The sequence below is a fragment of the Notolabrus celidotus genome, chromosome 10 (genome assembly GCF_009762535.1).
Source record: "Notolabrus celidotus isolate fNotCel1 chromosome 10, fNotCel1.pri, whole genome shotgun sequence".
Taxonomy (NCBI): Eukaryota; Metazoa; Chordata; class Actinopteri; order Labriformes; family Labridae; genus Notolabrus; species Notolabrus celidotus.
This window is the reverse complement of record NC_048281.1, coordinates 18,690,221-18,706,618: the sequence shown is the minus strand read 5'-3', so window position 1 is coordinate 18,706,618 and position 16,398 is coordinate 18,690,221. Positions and strand designations below refer to the sequence as shown.

At 42.4% G+C, this 16,398-nt stretch overlaps 1 protein-coding gene across 2 annotated transcripts in view; it reads right to left on the bottom strand.

The window, feature by feature from the left end:
• Nucleotides 1-16,398, bottom strand: part of dip2a (disco-interacting protein 2 homolog A) — a 103,094-nt gene that overhangs the window by 27,383 nt on the left and 59,313 nt on the right. For both annotated transcript variants that reach the window (XR_004632747.1, XM_034694232.1), the window contains exons 2-5: nucleotides 11,779-11,850; nucleotides 6,683-6,802; nucleotides 6,471-6,590; nucleotides 2,695-2,973 (exon numbers count right to left, since the gene is read on the bottom strand). Coding sequence is in view for 1 of the 2 variants with exons in the window: in XM_034694232.1 (XP_034550123.1) it covers nucleotides 2,695-2,973; nucleotides 6,471-6,590; nucleotides 6,683-6,802; nucleotides 11,779-11,850 (591 nt within the window). In the remaining variant the exon portion in view is untranslated. The remainder of the gene's footprint in view (nucleotides 1-2,694; nucleotides 2,974-6,470; nucleotides 6,591-6,682; nucleotides 6,803-11,778; nucleotides 11,851-16,398) is intronic.

Here is a 16,398-nt window from a genome sequence, read left to right as displayed (position 1 = left end):
ACTATGAAATCAAAACACCTCAAATAAATTTCCCTCAAACTTGGTTTCTGTCAACAGTTTGTTCTTATGCTGATTTGACAGCTGACTGACAGCTCTGTTGACTTAGGCACTTTTGCAGTGCTGCGTGCACCCGATTAGCAGAGAAGAGGAGGAATGAGTAGAGTTGTTGAACTTGACACAACAGCGAGTGTTTGCTTCCTAAATGACATGAGAGGCTGTAGACTGTGCAAACTGGCGAGATCTTTGCCATTTCATCCGTGAGTTGGAAGAGTGTTGTGGTAGGTGGAAGGAGTGAGATGCTAATAGAGTGTGGCTCTGGGAGACTTGCTCTAAATGTCTTCATCAGCACAATATTTCAGCATCTGTCATTTTGACTTCAATTTTGTACAATTGGGGGAAGTGGAGACACCATCCATCTTTATATACAGTCTATAGGCGTTTTTCCACCACAGGAACTCTACCCCGGAACTAGGGACTTTACCCCTGAACTACGTGCGTTTCGAACGGAGGAACCAGGGTCTAAGTTTAGTTCAGGGGTAGATAATCTCCCCCCTGAAAAGCCCCTGCTTGGGGGGTAGTACTTTTCAAAGGTCCTGGGACTTTCAGTTGAACGTAACGGTGTTTGTGGAGTTTACACAGTTGTTGAAACACAGAGGGAGTTCCTGGGAATGCATACTAGTTTAGTTTTTTATTAAGATTTCAAAATATTATTTAATAAAAACAAAATTCTCCATGCGTCACTGGCCTGATTTGCACAATCTACCCGGCACTTCAGCCCGCGGTCTAAACGCAGACAACAATGGGGCCACAGGAACCTTTAAAGGTGCATTTTGACCAAGAGTTCTGGGGTCTTTTAGCCCCCAGAACTACTTTTCCTGGAACTAAAAGGTTCCTGTGCCCCCATTGTTGTCTGCATTTCGACCGCAGGCTGAAGTCCCAGGTAGATTGTGCAAATCAGGCCAGTGACATATGGAGAAAAAAAATGATATTAAACAATATTTTGAAATCTTAATAAAAAACTAAACAAGAATGCATTCCCAGGAACTCCCTATGTGTTTCAACAACTGTGTAAACTTCACAAACGCTATTACGTTCAGCCGAAAGTCCCAGGACCTTTGAAAAGTATTAACCCCCAAGCAGGGGCTTTTCACGGGGGAGATTATCTACCCCTGAACTAAATTTAGACCCTGGTTCCTCCGGTCGAAACGCACGTAGTTCAGGGGTAAAGTCCCTAGTTCCGGGGTAGAGTTCCTGCGGTCGAAAAACCCCTAATAGTATAACATAATAGTGTCAGCACTATACTATCACTGGCCTCTGAACTAAGTGTACCAATACAACTGACAGCAATCTGATATAACAGATTACAGAAAGATGATATTATTCAGGCTTTGCTGTAAATCTTGGTTGTAGAAACTTAAACATATCTGTATATCTATACCTTGTATATGACCATGAAATGTTGCTCATGTGTGATGGCCTAGCAGTCGTTGTCTACTGAAGTGAGTGACAGGCAGAATCAAAGTTTGAGAGGCCAAGGCACAGGATAATATGAGGGATTTATTTACAGCTCCATTCAGCGCCAGTCACTGTCGCTACTTCATGACAGCAACCTTGAGGGAAGACAAGCTGGTCAGAAATCAGACAGCTCCTTCCTAATAGGATATCGTTCTGCCGGCAACACGAACAGACACGTGGACACACACACACACACACACACACACACACACACACACCCACACACACACACACCCACACACACACACACACACACACACACACACACACACACACACACACACACACACACACACACACACACACACACACACACACACAGAAGCTAGACACCGTCTCACTTCGCTGCTGCAGCGATAAATCCACTGAATCTCATTAACTAACTTGTAACACTCGATGGCAGCATGGAACGTGGAATTTTGATGGGAAGTGGCTGTGAAACCTTTCACATGACTGAATGACAGTAAGATGGCAGACAGAGACAACTAATTAAAGAGACATAATTTAAAAGTATTCCACTGATTTTGTTCGTCTTAGTACTTCAAGAGCTTTCTTTTTATCGAGGGTGATAAGGCCTCAGCTGTAGCAGATGTGTACGACATGCTGTCTGTCTGCGATCAATGTGGCAGTTTTAGAAAATCAGTCTAAGCAACATGACACAGACTGAAAAGCCCCCTTTTGACAATAATAGAATGCACAAAGCTTCTGCTGATGTCTGCAAATGTAAGACAGTGCAACACTATGATTCATGTATATAGACAGATGGAGGAAGTGAAAACCTTGCAGTACAGCTCTGCAGGCCTGTCAATTTAAGTGAATGTAATTTTACAGTCCATGTTACCCCAATAGAACTCAAATCAGGATTCTATCGCCTGCACAATAGGATACTAAGAATACAATTTTCAGGAAATAATTTAAAGCATCCAATACTGTAACCTTGCTTGGCATGGAAATGAAACCTTATTAAATTTTTACAACACCCAACTTTGGATGAAAAACAACGTGAATATGTTTTGTTGTTCCCTGATTATCTTGGGGGAGCAAAGTTTAACCAGCACTCAGCAAAACAAATTCCCCTCTGGACTAGAGAGGTGCTGCTTTAATGAAATGAGGCAAGAGCTCACAGACCTACTACCTGAGATATGATGAAATGTGTGAGACTGCATGTGTGTCACTGACCTAGCTGGGTGTGTGCCATAAGGTCCGCCAGTGCGGTAGCTGCAGCGTTGGCGTTGAGGGCTGCGTGGGCAGTGGTGTTGGTGGTGGTGGTGGTGGTGACAGATCTCCCTCCCGGGTGGGATGAGGTGGATGACGCGGAGGATGAGGTGGACGAACCCTGGATGACACGGTTAAACCAGTGCTCAACGGCTGGGTGGCCGTGGCCCTGGTAGGGCGTTGAGGTGGCCAGACGTCCCTGCCGGCGCAGCGAACCTTCGTCTTCTGACGCTGAAGAGGTGTCTGTGTTTGACAGGTCAAGAAGGGGCAGCATCACAAAAGTGGACAAAGAAAGGGGGAGGTCTAAAATGTCATCAAGAAAATGGCCCAGAAAGTAAAACCCCAAAATGAGAGGACAGCAGGATGTACCGTACATCCTGATGATGCATTAATCTACTTATATATACGGTTGAGTGTACATATAAGACAGTGGGATGGGTAGATGATTGTTATGGATATGGAACTTGTGTGCTAAGGTGAACCAAGTTGAAGAATGCTAGTTTATAAATGTTGAATGATTTGCTGGTCGTGTATATTGATTGTCTATAAAGGTAGCAACACAAACACAGCAGTATAAACATCCCACTAAAACTCTTTATGCTGCATGTGATTGAATTAGTGTGACAGACTTTTGACAGCAGACCCCAGAGTGTCTCTTTTTGAAGACAAATTGCATGCTGTAAGAAAACAAGTTTGTTTGTCTTTTGCACACTGAAACTAAACTGTGAGCTTAAACAAATGAAAACAAATAAAAAGACAGCTTTAACCAAAATATTACTGTCTTCACTACAAACAACTTCAATACAAAGGGAACAACGGAGAAACTTGGTTTCTATAAGAACTTACAATGTTAATTTGATTGAATTAAAAATATCAATGTTCAAAACCAAGAAGTGTCTTCTTTGCATGTCAGAATTATCTTAATTCTGCTTGAAGGTGCAGTGTCAGAAAAATACCTCCCCAATAAACACCATAGTAGCATTAAATGCATACACAAACAGTTACAGCAGAACCAAATCTGATGTTCCTTTTAAAAATAAAACTTTGTATTAAGCATTATGTTAATATGGCTCTAATTCAAACCCAGTCACTGATGATTGTAGGTCTCTCCCTGGAGGCATCAATGAGCAGTTGGTCTGAGCAAAAATAGACCAAAAGGGAACAACTTCAAAGCAAGGTTAGAACCATTCGAAATGAACACATTTCACTTCATCTACTGTGTGTTTGTTATTTTTCTACTAAATCACTGACGTTACACAAGAGTGGGACAGTTTGTCAGTCTCTGCAGATAAATTAGTGCAATAAAAGGGCTCAGCCAGCTCAGGCATCATCTGCTTGAGAAAATAAAAAATAATTAAGTTAAAAACAATTGTTCTCAGAATGACCAAGAAAGGTCACACAATTTCCCAATTATTCACCACTGATGAAGTACACAGCACTGCATGCCAAGTGAAACCACAAAACTTGCTCACATGCCTTGAATCATTAAAATGAAATCCGGCGATACTTAACAAAATAAAACCCTCATAAAATGGGTAATCTGTTCTGTGAAGACAAGAGTGAGACATTTAGAAAACAGATTAAGCCTGTGTGTGTGATCAGCATGATATTATCTAAACTAATGAGCCCTCGTGATGAATCGAGTTCTAATCACTCGCTATGTAGCTACAAGTTTAGTCCAACATTTAAGACAATATTAAAATATCTGTTACTTTCCTCAAGCTTTTCTCTTGGCCTCGCACAGGCTGCAAGAGGAAGGCAGAACGAGTTTTGATTATAACAACTTCATTTAATGTCTGTACAAGCAGCAGACTCATGGGGGCTACCTCGCATTTATGATTCTGTTTGTTATTCCTATACTCCTTTACAATCTCTCTCCCTATCTCCGTAACCTTGACATACATACACAGGAGAGGGAAGAAGGGGGTCAGAGAAACAAATGCAAAGTAGAAAGAGAGAGGCGGGAAGGCTAAGAAAGAAACTGAAATAGAGTAAGAAGTATTAGTCACAGATAAATAGAGAAAAACATGAATACATGGTGGAGAGTGAGTCAGAGAAAGTGATGGAGGGTGTGGAGGTAGGGGGAGATATAAAAGAAAGAAAACCAAAGCAGAGCGAGTATCTGATGCAGAGATCTCAGCCTTCTAATGCACCAATCAAATATTGTGTTCAAGCACACGGAGATAAATTATAGCAGCTTCAGCTCATCTGTAACCTTGAGCTGGTTTTCCATTACCTGCCTTTGTAGCAAATCAATCTAATCCTATTGGCTGAGCAACATCTCAATGCTTGCTACCGATCACTAATGCTACCTATGTTCAAATGGCATCCTACATTTTAAAACACACAGGTTTTATACATTGATCAGCCATAACATTATGGCCACCAGTTAATATTGTGCAGTCATCGCACTCGTCAGATCAAGGCCATTTTGGCTCGGACCTGACGGACTCCACGAGACCTCTAGAGGTGTGCTGTGGTATCTGGCACCAATATGTTAGCAGCAGATACTTAAAATTCTTGCAAGTTGTGAGACAGGGCCTCCATGGATCAGACTTGATACCTTGAACTTGTTGTGCTCCTCAAGGCTGCCTTCTTTTATTGCTCCGTGGTCCGGTTCTAATGCTCATGTGCTTATTGTCTGGGATTTCTGCAGTGGACTAAGGTCAGCATAGGTACCCTGACCCCATATGCAGCAAACTGCAATGCACTTTGTGCTCTGACATCACCAGACATGGGGTGGGCATACACATGGCTTGACCAGATGTAAAAAAGCCCCTACTGTTTACTCTATAGCTCCATTAAGAACCTAAAAACTCAATTTATCGACTCAGCATCTTTAAGGCCTCTGATAAACTTTCAATTTGAAATGAAATGCCCGACAAAGTAATTTAATGACACCTAAACCGCCATTACCTTGATGAAAGTATCAGCTTCATATTATTGTAGATGTGTAATGAGCAGTTTTGTGAGTTTGTCAGGCATACTTGTGCACTTTTCCCCCAACAGATTACAGTAGATCCTCGAGAGTGACTGAAAACAAGCATGACGACAACCCCTCCTTCTCACGTTCAAACTCCAAAGTCTGAGCTCTTAATCCGGTTACTTGGTCCACTGCTGTGTCCTCTCTCTTTACTCAGAACATGAGGTCTGGGGCCCCCCACCAATTAACTCTTATACACCAAAAAGGCCACAGCAGTGCTTGAGAGGCTTGCAAGTTTTCTGTCATTAAAATCCACACAGGTATCTCACAGAAAGATTAAAAGATACTGATTTGAAAAATATTGGGAAAACTAACAACACAAAACATTTTTGGATGATTTAGTCTCAACAAAAGGAAGCTGCAGAATGCAGAAAATTACAAATATTAAAACGAGCTGGCCCACACAATACAAACTTTCACAAAAGCATGCTAAAGGTCAACATTTTAACACTATGTTAAAAATCTGATTATGCCTCCATTATGCAACCCGTGTGGGAAGAGCTGCCTGGGAGCCCATTGCTGAGAAAAGACTCCTTTATGGTGAAAAGAATGACCACATTCATCAAACTTCACATTTCTTTCCAGTGGCAACGACATCACCTTCAATCCCTGGGCACAACAGAGAGTCACAACCTACGCTCTGATGCTCATGGGAACATATGTCAACAGCTGAGTGTGAGCGTAAACCCGCGCTGAGTGTGCACAGGACAAACTCTGCCCTTGGCGAACAGTTGGTGTGTGGAAGCGGAGGTCTCACCTGGCGGGGTGCATGCCTCAACAGAAGACTGAACTAACACAGATCTTCTCTTGGAGGGCATTGGCATCTTCCTCTCTTTGTACTTTGCCAGAGCTGCTTGGACGGCTTCTGTGTGTAAATCTAAGAAGAAACAAGTGAACACAGTTAATCTACACCACAAAAGAGAACACCAGGAAATTCAAAACTCATTGGCAGCATGCAAACATGTTTACCAGATCTGAAGCGTTCATCGCGGGTGTTGGCTGCCCGGGACTTGTTGTGTTTGGAACCTGGGAGAACTGCTTGGGAGGAGGACTGGATCCTATTGTCAATTTGCAAAGAGGGATCTACACCTGTAGAGAGACAAGATCAAACAAGGAGAGGACGGCTTAAAACAGAACTCAAACAAAAGTTAGATTCTTAAAAACACAGAGCAAATATATTTAAATCAGGAATATGAGTTAATATATTTTGCAGAATGTGCAGAGAAATGCACTGTGTCTAAGTATTGCCAGATCAAGTATCTACAAGCTTAAAGGTAATCCTTTTTTAGGCTGCTTTCTTCTAATACTGTAGCTTGGAGTTGAGAAAGCGTTCACTTTAATTAATCCAGCCTCTCTCTCAGCCTTCCAGACGCCTTCCAGCTTTCCAAGAGAAGCAAATGCAAATTACACAGTCGTAACAGAGAGGAGGTTATTAAGCACCATGAATGTCAAAAAGACAACATCATCTGACTGGAGCGTACTAAAATGATCAAACCCTCAAACTCATCAACCTCTCTGTGCTCCGTGTGACGCAGCGTGTGATTCGTCCTTTTAGTTGATGCAACTCTCATTGAGTGACTTGTGTTGAGCATCAGAGGGGAAACCCAAGACTAATGCCTGGAGTAAGGTCACAGTTTGAGGGCTGTCGACCACTGGCTTCATTTCATCTTCCCATACTCTCATACTTAACTCAGATTCACATCTCCAGCAATCTATTATTGAGAGAAAACCTTCATTTCACCGCAAATGTGGTAGATAAATTCTGCATGTTGAAGATTTAAGTGCAGCCCATAGTGCTGGGCGATATTGAGAATGATGTTATCACAATAAAATATTTCATATCAGTCGATGTTGATAATTATCACAATAAATATCAAATCATTATTTTAATTAAATGTAAATGCTGATTTTTTGCTTCTAAGTGAAAGTTGAAGAAACCAGACAGTTTGTTAGTTTGTATCTGGATTTTGTTTTCTGATGAGCTTCTTGAATCCATCATTTCTGACGGTGCTAACAGGAAGCAGGTCTTTTGTGTAAGATCAGATTATTGTGAAGTTTTAGTTTGTAGATTCTTATTTTTCTCAGGTTGAGGTTATTTGCGTATTTCTGATTTAAATTTACAACAAAGAAATATCAAATTGTATTCTGTGTATCAGTTTATAGAGTATTGTTTGAGTTGTGCTGATGGGCAGAGCAATGTTGTTTCCCACAGTACAGTGAAGGCATCACGGTTATTCAGTGTTCAGTTGTCCTACGGTCGCGGTGGACATTAAACGTGTTAGAAATGCACAGCAGAAGTTGTCTCTGGGCTCTTTCTTGACCCACATCCTGAAAGTTTATTTAATGAAGTGTATAAAGTTAAAAGTTACTGCAGAGTCGACACAGTGTCAGACTAACGACTCTGCTTTGAGCTGCTAGGTTTTGGGTTTTCTTCAGTCTCTATCGCTCGTTTCAGCTGTGTTTACATTCTGCTACGAACGTCTTTAAGCCCCGCCTACCTCTCACCCTGCAACCTGATTGGCTGTTTGATGCTGTCTTCTTCTTCTTCTGTCTAATGTTGGGTGGCAACTAGCGTCTAAGGCAGATTAGCACCCCCCTTTCCAGTGGTTGGGACGTGTAATTACAGGTTTATTTATATCAAATATTTATCGAACATGTATTAAGAAAAATTATATCGTGATAATTATCGTTATTGAAATATCGCTCAGCACTAGCACCTCATATGGAATATTAATACGTCACACAAACACACTTACTTGAGAAATGTACATATCTCATAGGCTCAGTTTGACATACTATTCCCCAACTCAGTTTACACCAACGATTCCTACTTCTGCTTACAAATGCTAAAATCAACACAGACAATAATTCCTGCAAGTTCTCATATTGCAAACTGAGCAAAATTATTGAAAAGCACATCCATGCCAGTGGCAACACTACCAAGAGCTGAGTCCCATCTCCCTGTAGTAGGAGGTAAAGCTTTAGTTCTCTACATCAGGAAAATACAAATGCTTATGCACACTTCACTTTTTGTTGTTAAACCAGTTTTGGAGACTTGTTAATGGTTAAACAAATGATAATTAAAACCATAAGAGTACAGCTTTATTCATAAAAGTAGACCAAACATCAAGGGAGTGAAAGTTGCTTTACTATCACTGGGGTCAAATCTGAGAAAGAAATGTAAACAATGAAAGACTAGAAGTCCTGTAGGAGGGTTTATAGCTACATAAGTGTCCAATGAATACAGCAACATTAACTTAATTAAGTTTAAGCACATCATATTCTTTGGAGTGAGCTAATGTGACTGCAACTATTACCACACTGTGCAATAACAGAAGGTCTACAAATCCACAAGTGGGTAGCAAAATTCACAGTGTAGCTAAGCAGCATCTATGACCAGACTGTGGTCAGCTTTGAGGTTACTGTGTTGCTGCAACCTTTACTGACCTGTGACCGAATGAACCACACAGAGTTTGCTGCTGCCTTTTCAAGAACACCCATTCGAGGAAAGCCCATTTGAGGACAGATTCGTACCCTGCCACATTCAACCAGCTAGATCCAGAAGCTAGCTGGCTGGACAGTCAGACACCCAGCCAGCAGACCAACCATCAGCCAGCCAGGCTTTTCAGCGGCAGCTTAGCGGGGATCAGTGAGCTCCACACAGTCAGCAACTCTCAGACAGCAGCAGCGCACACAGAGAAATGTTAAGCAACGTTCTCACAGACTTCAACAAAATCTGTTTAATAACAAGAATTTCAAAACAAGATGTATAATACAGTCTGAGGACTTCTAAGGACACATGATGCAGGGGGTTTTCACACACACACAATCTCACACACGTGTTTGTGTACACGAGTCAGAGAGAGCATCCCCAGAGTGTGCATACACATTAATATATGCTGGTCCCTTATATTGCTCTGACAGCCCAGTCACACTACTGCCATTCCCCAGCTCCCAGAGGAGACAGGTCTATAAAACAAGCCAGGACACCAGACCCGGTTGCTGGGCAGAACGCACTTCATAGACAAGCCACACAGAGCCAATGAGGGGTGTGCACCGTCACAGCAGATGTTGTTATTGGTTCACAGCGGGCCCTGATGAATTTTTAGCACCTGTCTGATGCTGACATTTAACCGGTGTGGCGGCTGATGGCACGTGTGCAGTGTCTCACTTCCTTGTGTGAAAGTATGCTTGGATAATGACTAACACACAATTCACAATAGTGTATCTGTCATGTGCCAGATATTAATCAATGAATGGCAACAGCATGTACAGTCAGTGGATGATTACTTGTAAGAAAAAAACACATCACTCTAGATTAGATTAGGTTCCCTACATACCTTTATTTTCACACAGAAAAGCTTCACAAAGCTCAAACTGATACTGGTACATTTATATTTACATGCCAAATACTCCTAAATGTTTGATTAAGTGGGGTCAACTCCTGAAGACATGACTTTCAGAGTTCAGTCTGAGGACAGAAAGAAAATAAATCCACTCTGGCATAGATGTTAACAATCTTTTCCACCTATTCTATTACACTTGGCACATGTACAGCTCTACAGTATGACAACTGTGAAATATAAGGCTGTAAAACAGCTTGTGAAATTCTGTATGGAGCTCAGCTTATAGTCTATCGGTCTCTTATTTCAGGCCTGTAGCTGTTAAACCCTAACCCACTGATTCATCCCGCTGGATAGATGTGTCATTAATTTCCAACACATGTATTCATCCAGCTGGAAGCATGTGTTTTATATATAGAATCTCACCCACTTAAAAGCCCATCTATTGCAGCTCTAAATCTATCACTTCCCATCTTTAGCTGTCAGAATCCACACTGAATGGATCTAACAATAAACAACAGAACAGAGGAATATAAATCCAGGATAACAAGGAGGCAGAAGGCGTAAAGAGAATGATACCGAATGAAGGAGATGATCCGCCCAAGTTTGATAGCAGGCCTGCAAACTTTAGTGGAAAGGCTTGAGCAAGCAGCCCAAACCAGACTCTGGTTTCCACAAAAGCTTGGTGTCCGGATAGCTAGCCAAACCAAAGACTGCCATTGACCTCTGATGGAGGACGGAGAAGCATTTAGCATACGGACAATACATTTGCTCAGGGATTCACCACAAACCATCCCGTCCATATAGTCTGCCAGAGGCGGCTGGGACCCACTGTCCGCACGAGCAGAGCTGCAAATGATACACTGAACTGATATACATCCATGCAGCAGCCTTTCAGTTAACAGCAAAAGACAAGTCATCGGAAATGTCCCTCCTCCATTATTTTTAAAGCAAAGCCACAAAAAATCTCCGACAGGGAAGGCACACATATGAACAAATTGGCAATTAAACACAAAACACTCCTCGTGATACTTACACTCTGTACAAAAAGTTAACCTCCTATAAAGAGCTACTCTCACATTATGACAGTAGCACATGAGCACACTCAAAAATAATGAGACCAGGTCTAGACCAGTCATCATTCCAGCAGCTACACCTACAACAGCATTACACTTTGCCTTCTTTGCCTTGGTTGGTTAGTGCCTTTATTCATTGGGCCTCTACAAACACCATGATGTACGGCTAAAGGAAGGCTGCGGCGTTAATCACAGACCCATGGGTGACAGGAAGACCATAGTTAAAGTCCTGACCTGAAGCAACAAGGATATACAGGCAGAGAAATATCCAACCAGAAGAGTAGTGTTAACACCTTTATGAATGTATAATGTTCCATCTGCTTTAAGAATCAACTTTTCATATGAGATTTCTTTGAAGCTTTGTTTTTAGATTGTTTCTTTACATTAACTTTTTGAATTCATCTTTTCTCATCCTTTGTATCATCATTCTTTTTCTCAACCTTTTTTCCTCCAACATTTTGCAACTCCTATACCTACCTAGTTGTAACAGCTGTATCCTTTAATATCAACTTTCTAAAAGACTTCTTCCTATTCTGTTTGCTGTAAGCAAGGAAACCGCGCTAACTGCTATGCTAACAGTCACCAGAGCAAAGATTACTCTGTTCTGGACAGTACATTTTCCTGCAGGCCTGCCTGTGTGCCTTACCTTGGATCTGTGGGATGTACGGTGCCAACAGCTTGCCTCTTTTCTTCTCATAGCCCTTCTGAGTGATGTCCCCTGTTCAGACAGAGACAGAGAAAAACAGAGGAACAGACAGACAGAGAGAGAAGGGAGGGAGGGGGGGAGAGAGAGATGAGTCATTAGCTCGGCTGTGCCATGGTAGTGTGTGTGTGTGTGTGTGTGTGTGTGTGTGTGTGTGTGTGTGTGTGTGTGTGTGTGTGTGTGTGTGTGTGTGTGTGTGTGTGTGTGTGTGTGTGTGTGCACAAGTGCCTCAGGATCACACTCTCAGGCTGGTTACGCTGGCACCACAGGGCACCAGAGGAGGGTTGTGGCAGCAGATGACCAGCCTGCACCCTCTGACTGTCTCTCTCACCTTTACAGGAAATGACATTATAACGGCTACATACGTTCATTGATAGAAATGGCATCGGGGTGAATATTTCCTCCTGAATATTTGAGTGATAACATCAGCAAGGCAAGAGGCATTTAAAAGATCATTTGTCTGGTGTGTCTGGAACATTTTCCTTGCAGTATTTTAACCAGAAGAAAAAATCTCTGCTGATGTCAGCATGAACTGAATCTGTCTCAGTTGTCTCCTGACACATAATTAGAAAGGCAGTCTGTTAAATAAGATCTAGCTGCATGTTATTCTAATTGCCTCGTTTGAGAGGAATAACAAGGTAAAGGGGTTTTTAAGCCAGGAATTTAACTACAATAAAGCTGGAGAAAGATGATGACAAAGGAGCTGACCATATAAACCCTCAAATGACTGAAAAGCCCTGCCGTCTCATTATTGGTTGTTTTTGCTGTTAACATAAATGAAGTAAAGCTGTCAAAATCCATGCCGTAACCATCTTAAATTCAAGATCCAGTCAATTGTGATTTACAGTTGGTTTGAATGCAGGCTGGACATAGATGCATGCTAGACACCATGAAAAACACTTTGTGCCTGTTTCTCTTCGTTTATTTGAATCCTCGCTGAAAAAAAATGTCCCCTCAGTCAGCATGGGATATCCAATAAGTCACAGTGCCACAGCAGTCCCGGACTGAAATCAAGCAGACAAGCCTCACGTGATGATGAGGCACAAGGATTCCAAATGCAGCACAAAGAGAATTGGTGAATCTGATGAGTTGGGGTGTCAGGATTTGAAAAGGGAAACTTGATTTGCTTCAGAGACTGACCTTTTTTTCTAAGAAGGAAACACTAAATTTGTCACTAAATTACAGCGTCATGAAAACGACAATAAAGGTTACAACTAGGGGTGGGAATCAAAATCCGGATCCGACTTAGAACCAGTTCCAATTGATCAATTCTATCGGAATTGTACACCTCAAATGTTATCGATTCTTCTTCACGATTCATTTCCCAGCGTGACGTGACGTGACCAAATTCATTCCTCCAGGCTCCAGGGGCCACGTCCGGACACACGCGGCCGAAAATGAGGCACCGAGAGCGGGTAAAATACCTCCTCGATGACCCCCGGATGAAAAGCGTTTTTCCTCTCCAAATTCAAAGTCTTTTAATCCAGGCTCGAGCGGCCGAGATTGAGGTCAACCTATTGTTCAGTATGTTCAAGTTGAATATGTTCATGTTCAGTCTTGTGCAGACCTAATTTTGGAAAAAATAAAATGGTTCCTTTTGGTGCGGAAGACTGTGTAGAACTACTTTTTTTTCCCTCAAAAACATACTCAGGAATTGTTAGGAAATTTGATAAGGAATTGGACTGATAAGTAGAATCGACAATGGCATTGACATTGATAAAATCTTATCAATTCCCACCCCTAGTTACAACACATCTATTTCCACACAGGGCTCGTTATAAAGACAGTGACGCTTGTCACTGACTTGTTGATTTGTGGATGTAAGATGTCAGCAGATCAGACACATTTGTAAGCAGAGACTGATGGGTGGAGGCTCACTCTTTTGAAGACAAAACATGAACTGATGCACTCAGAAAGGGCTGACTGACAGCACCTCTAAGACATGAGCCATGAGTATATACATAACTGTGCCCCACAATATGACCTCTCCAACAAGCTCTAACAACCCTAAAGATGGATTTAGAAGAAAAGGGGCAAACAACAAAGCTGAGGAAGAAGAAGGGGGCCTCTTGGAAAATATGCCAGTCAAACAGTGGAGCTGTGAGGAGTGTCAAAGTCAAACAGTCACTTGGCGTGACATATTGTTTTGGCAGGAAGCTGGAAATGCTAACAAAAGTCAACAGCTCAGAGGTAAGATTTTCCACTAGATGTTACCGCTAAAGCAGAGTGAATAGGGGTCCCACTGTGTCCCTCATGTGAATGTATCCAGGCTCTCAGCGGGGTCGCCGTACTGTGCAGGTCAAGTGAGAAGTAATGAGTTCAAAAAGGCTATCTGAATAAATGTGTTCTCTCCTGCATCATGTGATCCTTTTTAAATAAAGCAATGGGTGATATTAAGTTTCATTGTTCTTTATGATGTGTTAAACTTTTGTTATTTTAATAAAAGGCATACTTAAGTTCCTCTTGTCACGCAGAAGATCATCTTGGCCCTTTGAATTGTTATCTCGTCATATCACCAAGTTGATCCTCCCGACATTTGCCCAACAGAACATTTTGGATTTATCGGTGGCAGTCCAAGCCTCATTCCCACAACAGTGTGTTAGTGTAAAGGCAGGTGTTGTTAGTCACACTGGCCGCTGTGCTGCCCGCCGGTCCTGACTCACCACTAACAGCTGAATGCTTTTACTGTTTAATGTCCAGGAGAGCTGGAGGCTAGCAACAATACAGCGCTGTCCACAGGCTGGTCCGGCTGACCTGACACTGACTCTTTCTGGTGATAAGTGTCTCTGTTTGTATGCCTGTACATCAGTGTATGTCTGTGTGTGTGTCAGCGGGGCCTGAGCGTGTGCACCACAAGAGCCCGCCAGCCTGACAACCGCACAATGGAGGCCTATTCTCTTCGGGTGGCTCCAAATTCTGGCTGGAGGCCTCGGTGGCGAAGCGGCCCCTAGCACACACTGATCCATCAAGTTATGTCTCAGTGAAGCTAATCTTTTGATCTGAGAACAAACAGCTTTCTCACTTAATATGGAGGAATGGCATTCAATGGTAAACAATGACTTAGTTAAAAACAAAATCAAAATCTAAGGCCCCAAAGGATCTCAGGATTCTTTTTGGAAGTGTGTATGTCAATGTTGCATTCTCACTGTTGAAGCTTTAAGTGCCTCCATTTCAGTGCGCCAATATGTGGCTCTTTACCTTGGGGATATCAGAAGGAAGAGAGGATAGTTGGAGACAGTGACAGAGAGAGATGAATGGATGTATGGAGGAGAGCTTAGCACCTATTTCAAGTAACAGTCTCAAGGGAAAAGATGTATTTACAGCACAGTAGGAAACACCTCAATTGACCTCTGCCACCGTTCTGTGCCGACAACAGGCTTTGTAATGTATTGAGCTGCAACAAAAATGGAAAGGGTGTATCTCTAAAGAGAAGTGGAGAGGGGCTGATTGGGGTGGGGGGAATAAAAACTGAGTAAGGTGCTATGCAAGGAGGAGAGGAACTGAAACACAGGAGAGGAGGCGTGAGAGGAGGGGCGAGACAGAGAGGGCTCAGGTGGAAGCCTGGGTTCTCTTTTCTTTGACAGCTATCACCTTTAACATAACCCACCTATTTTAATGCCTTCATCCCTCCAAAGTGACCTCCTCACCTTCCTCTAAACCCTTAAAGGCTCACTGTCCCTGCATACTAATCACTCCAGTCATCTTTTGACCTTTCTCTTTAATTACCTGCTGCAGCTCTTTCTGAAGGGAGCAGATAGAAAGAACAGAGGGATATCATGGCTCATGTCCAGAGTTTTAGAGCTATTAATGCTTGTCTTGTGCGGTATAGCTGCCATCCATCTGAAGAGACAGGGTTTTTATTTCCCACAGAGACCAGAGGCATTTTTATCTGGCACAATGTTGTTACGGTAAACACTCCTCTCGGCGGGCACTGAATCCAATTTGGAAAGAGAGACGGTCAATCTTGTGACACTCTGAACAGTGACAGCGTGAAGGCCTGCTGTCCTCTGCTTCATCTTATTGACTACGCCTGACTGATGGGGATTGACTACAATCGACTGATGGCGATTGAGTGGTGCTGTTGCTCCACTGTGGCCTATTAGAGAATTACCCTACAACCGCCAAGACGGGGCTCTTCAATATGGAGGGAAATACTGAAGCAGCACATTCCTCCACAAGCCAGCACAAACACATTAAAGTGGGATAATGAAGGTCTGAATGGAGACTGGGAGGTCTGTAAATGTACTGTCGGTGTGAGGCACGACTCAGTAAGACTATTTATTATGAATCTGAACAACATCTTTATATTTCTAAGGCAGAAGACATTTTCCATCTTCTGTGAGATACAAAGAGTCTGCCATGGATATCCACTCTTGCTCTAGTATCCCTACAGGTATCATACACACACACACACAAACACAAATACACACACAGCCTGTTGGTTCTGTTTTTGAAAGACAGTAGACAGAGAGACAAACACACATAAGTGCAGGGTTTGGACATTTAAACTATAGCTGTGTGACTGTTAAGTCTTCTGCACTGACGTTTCTTCTACATGTGTGA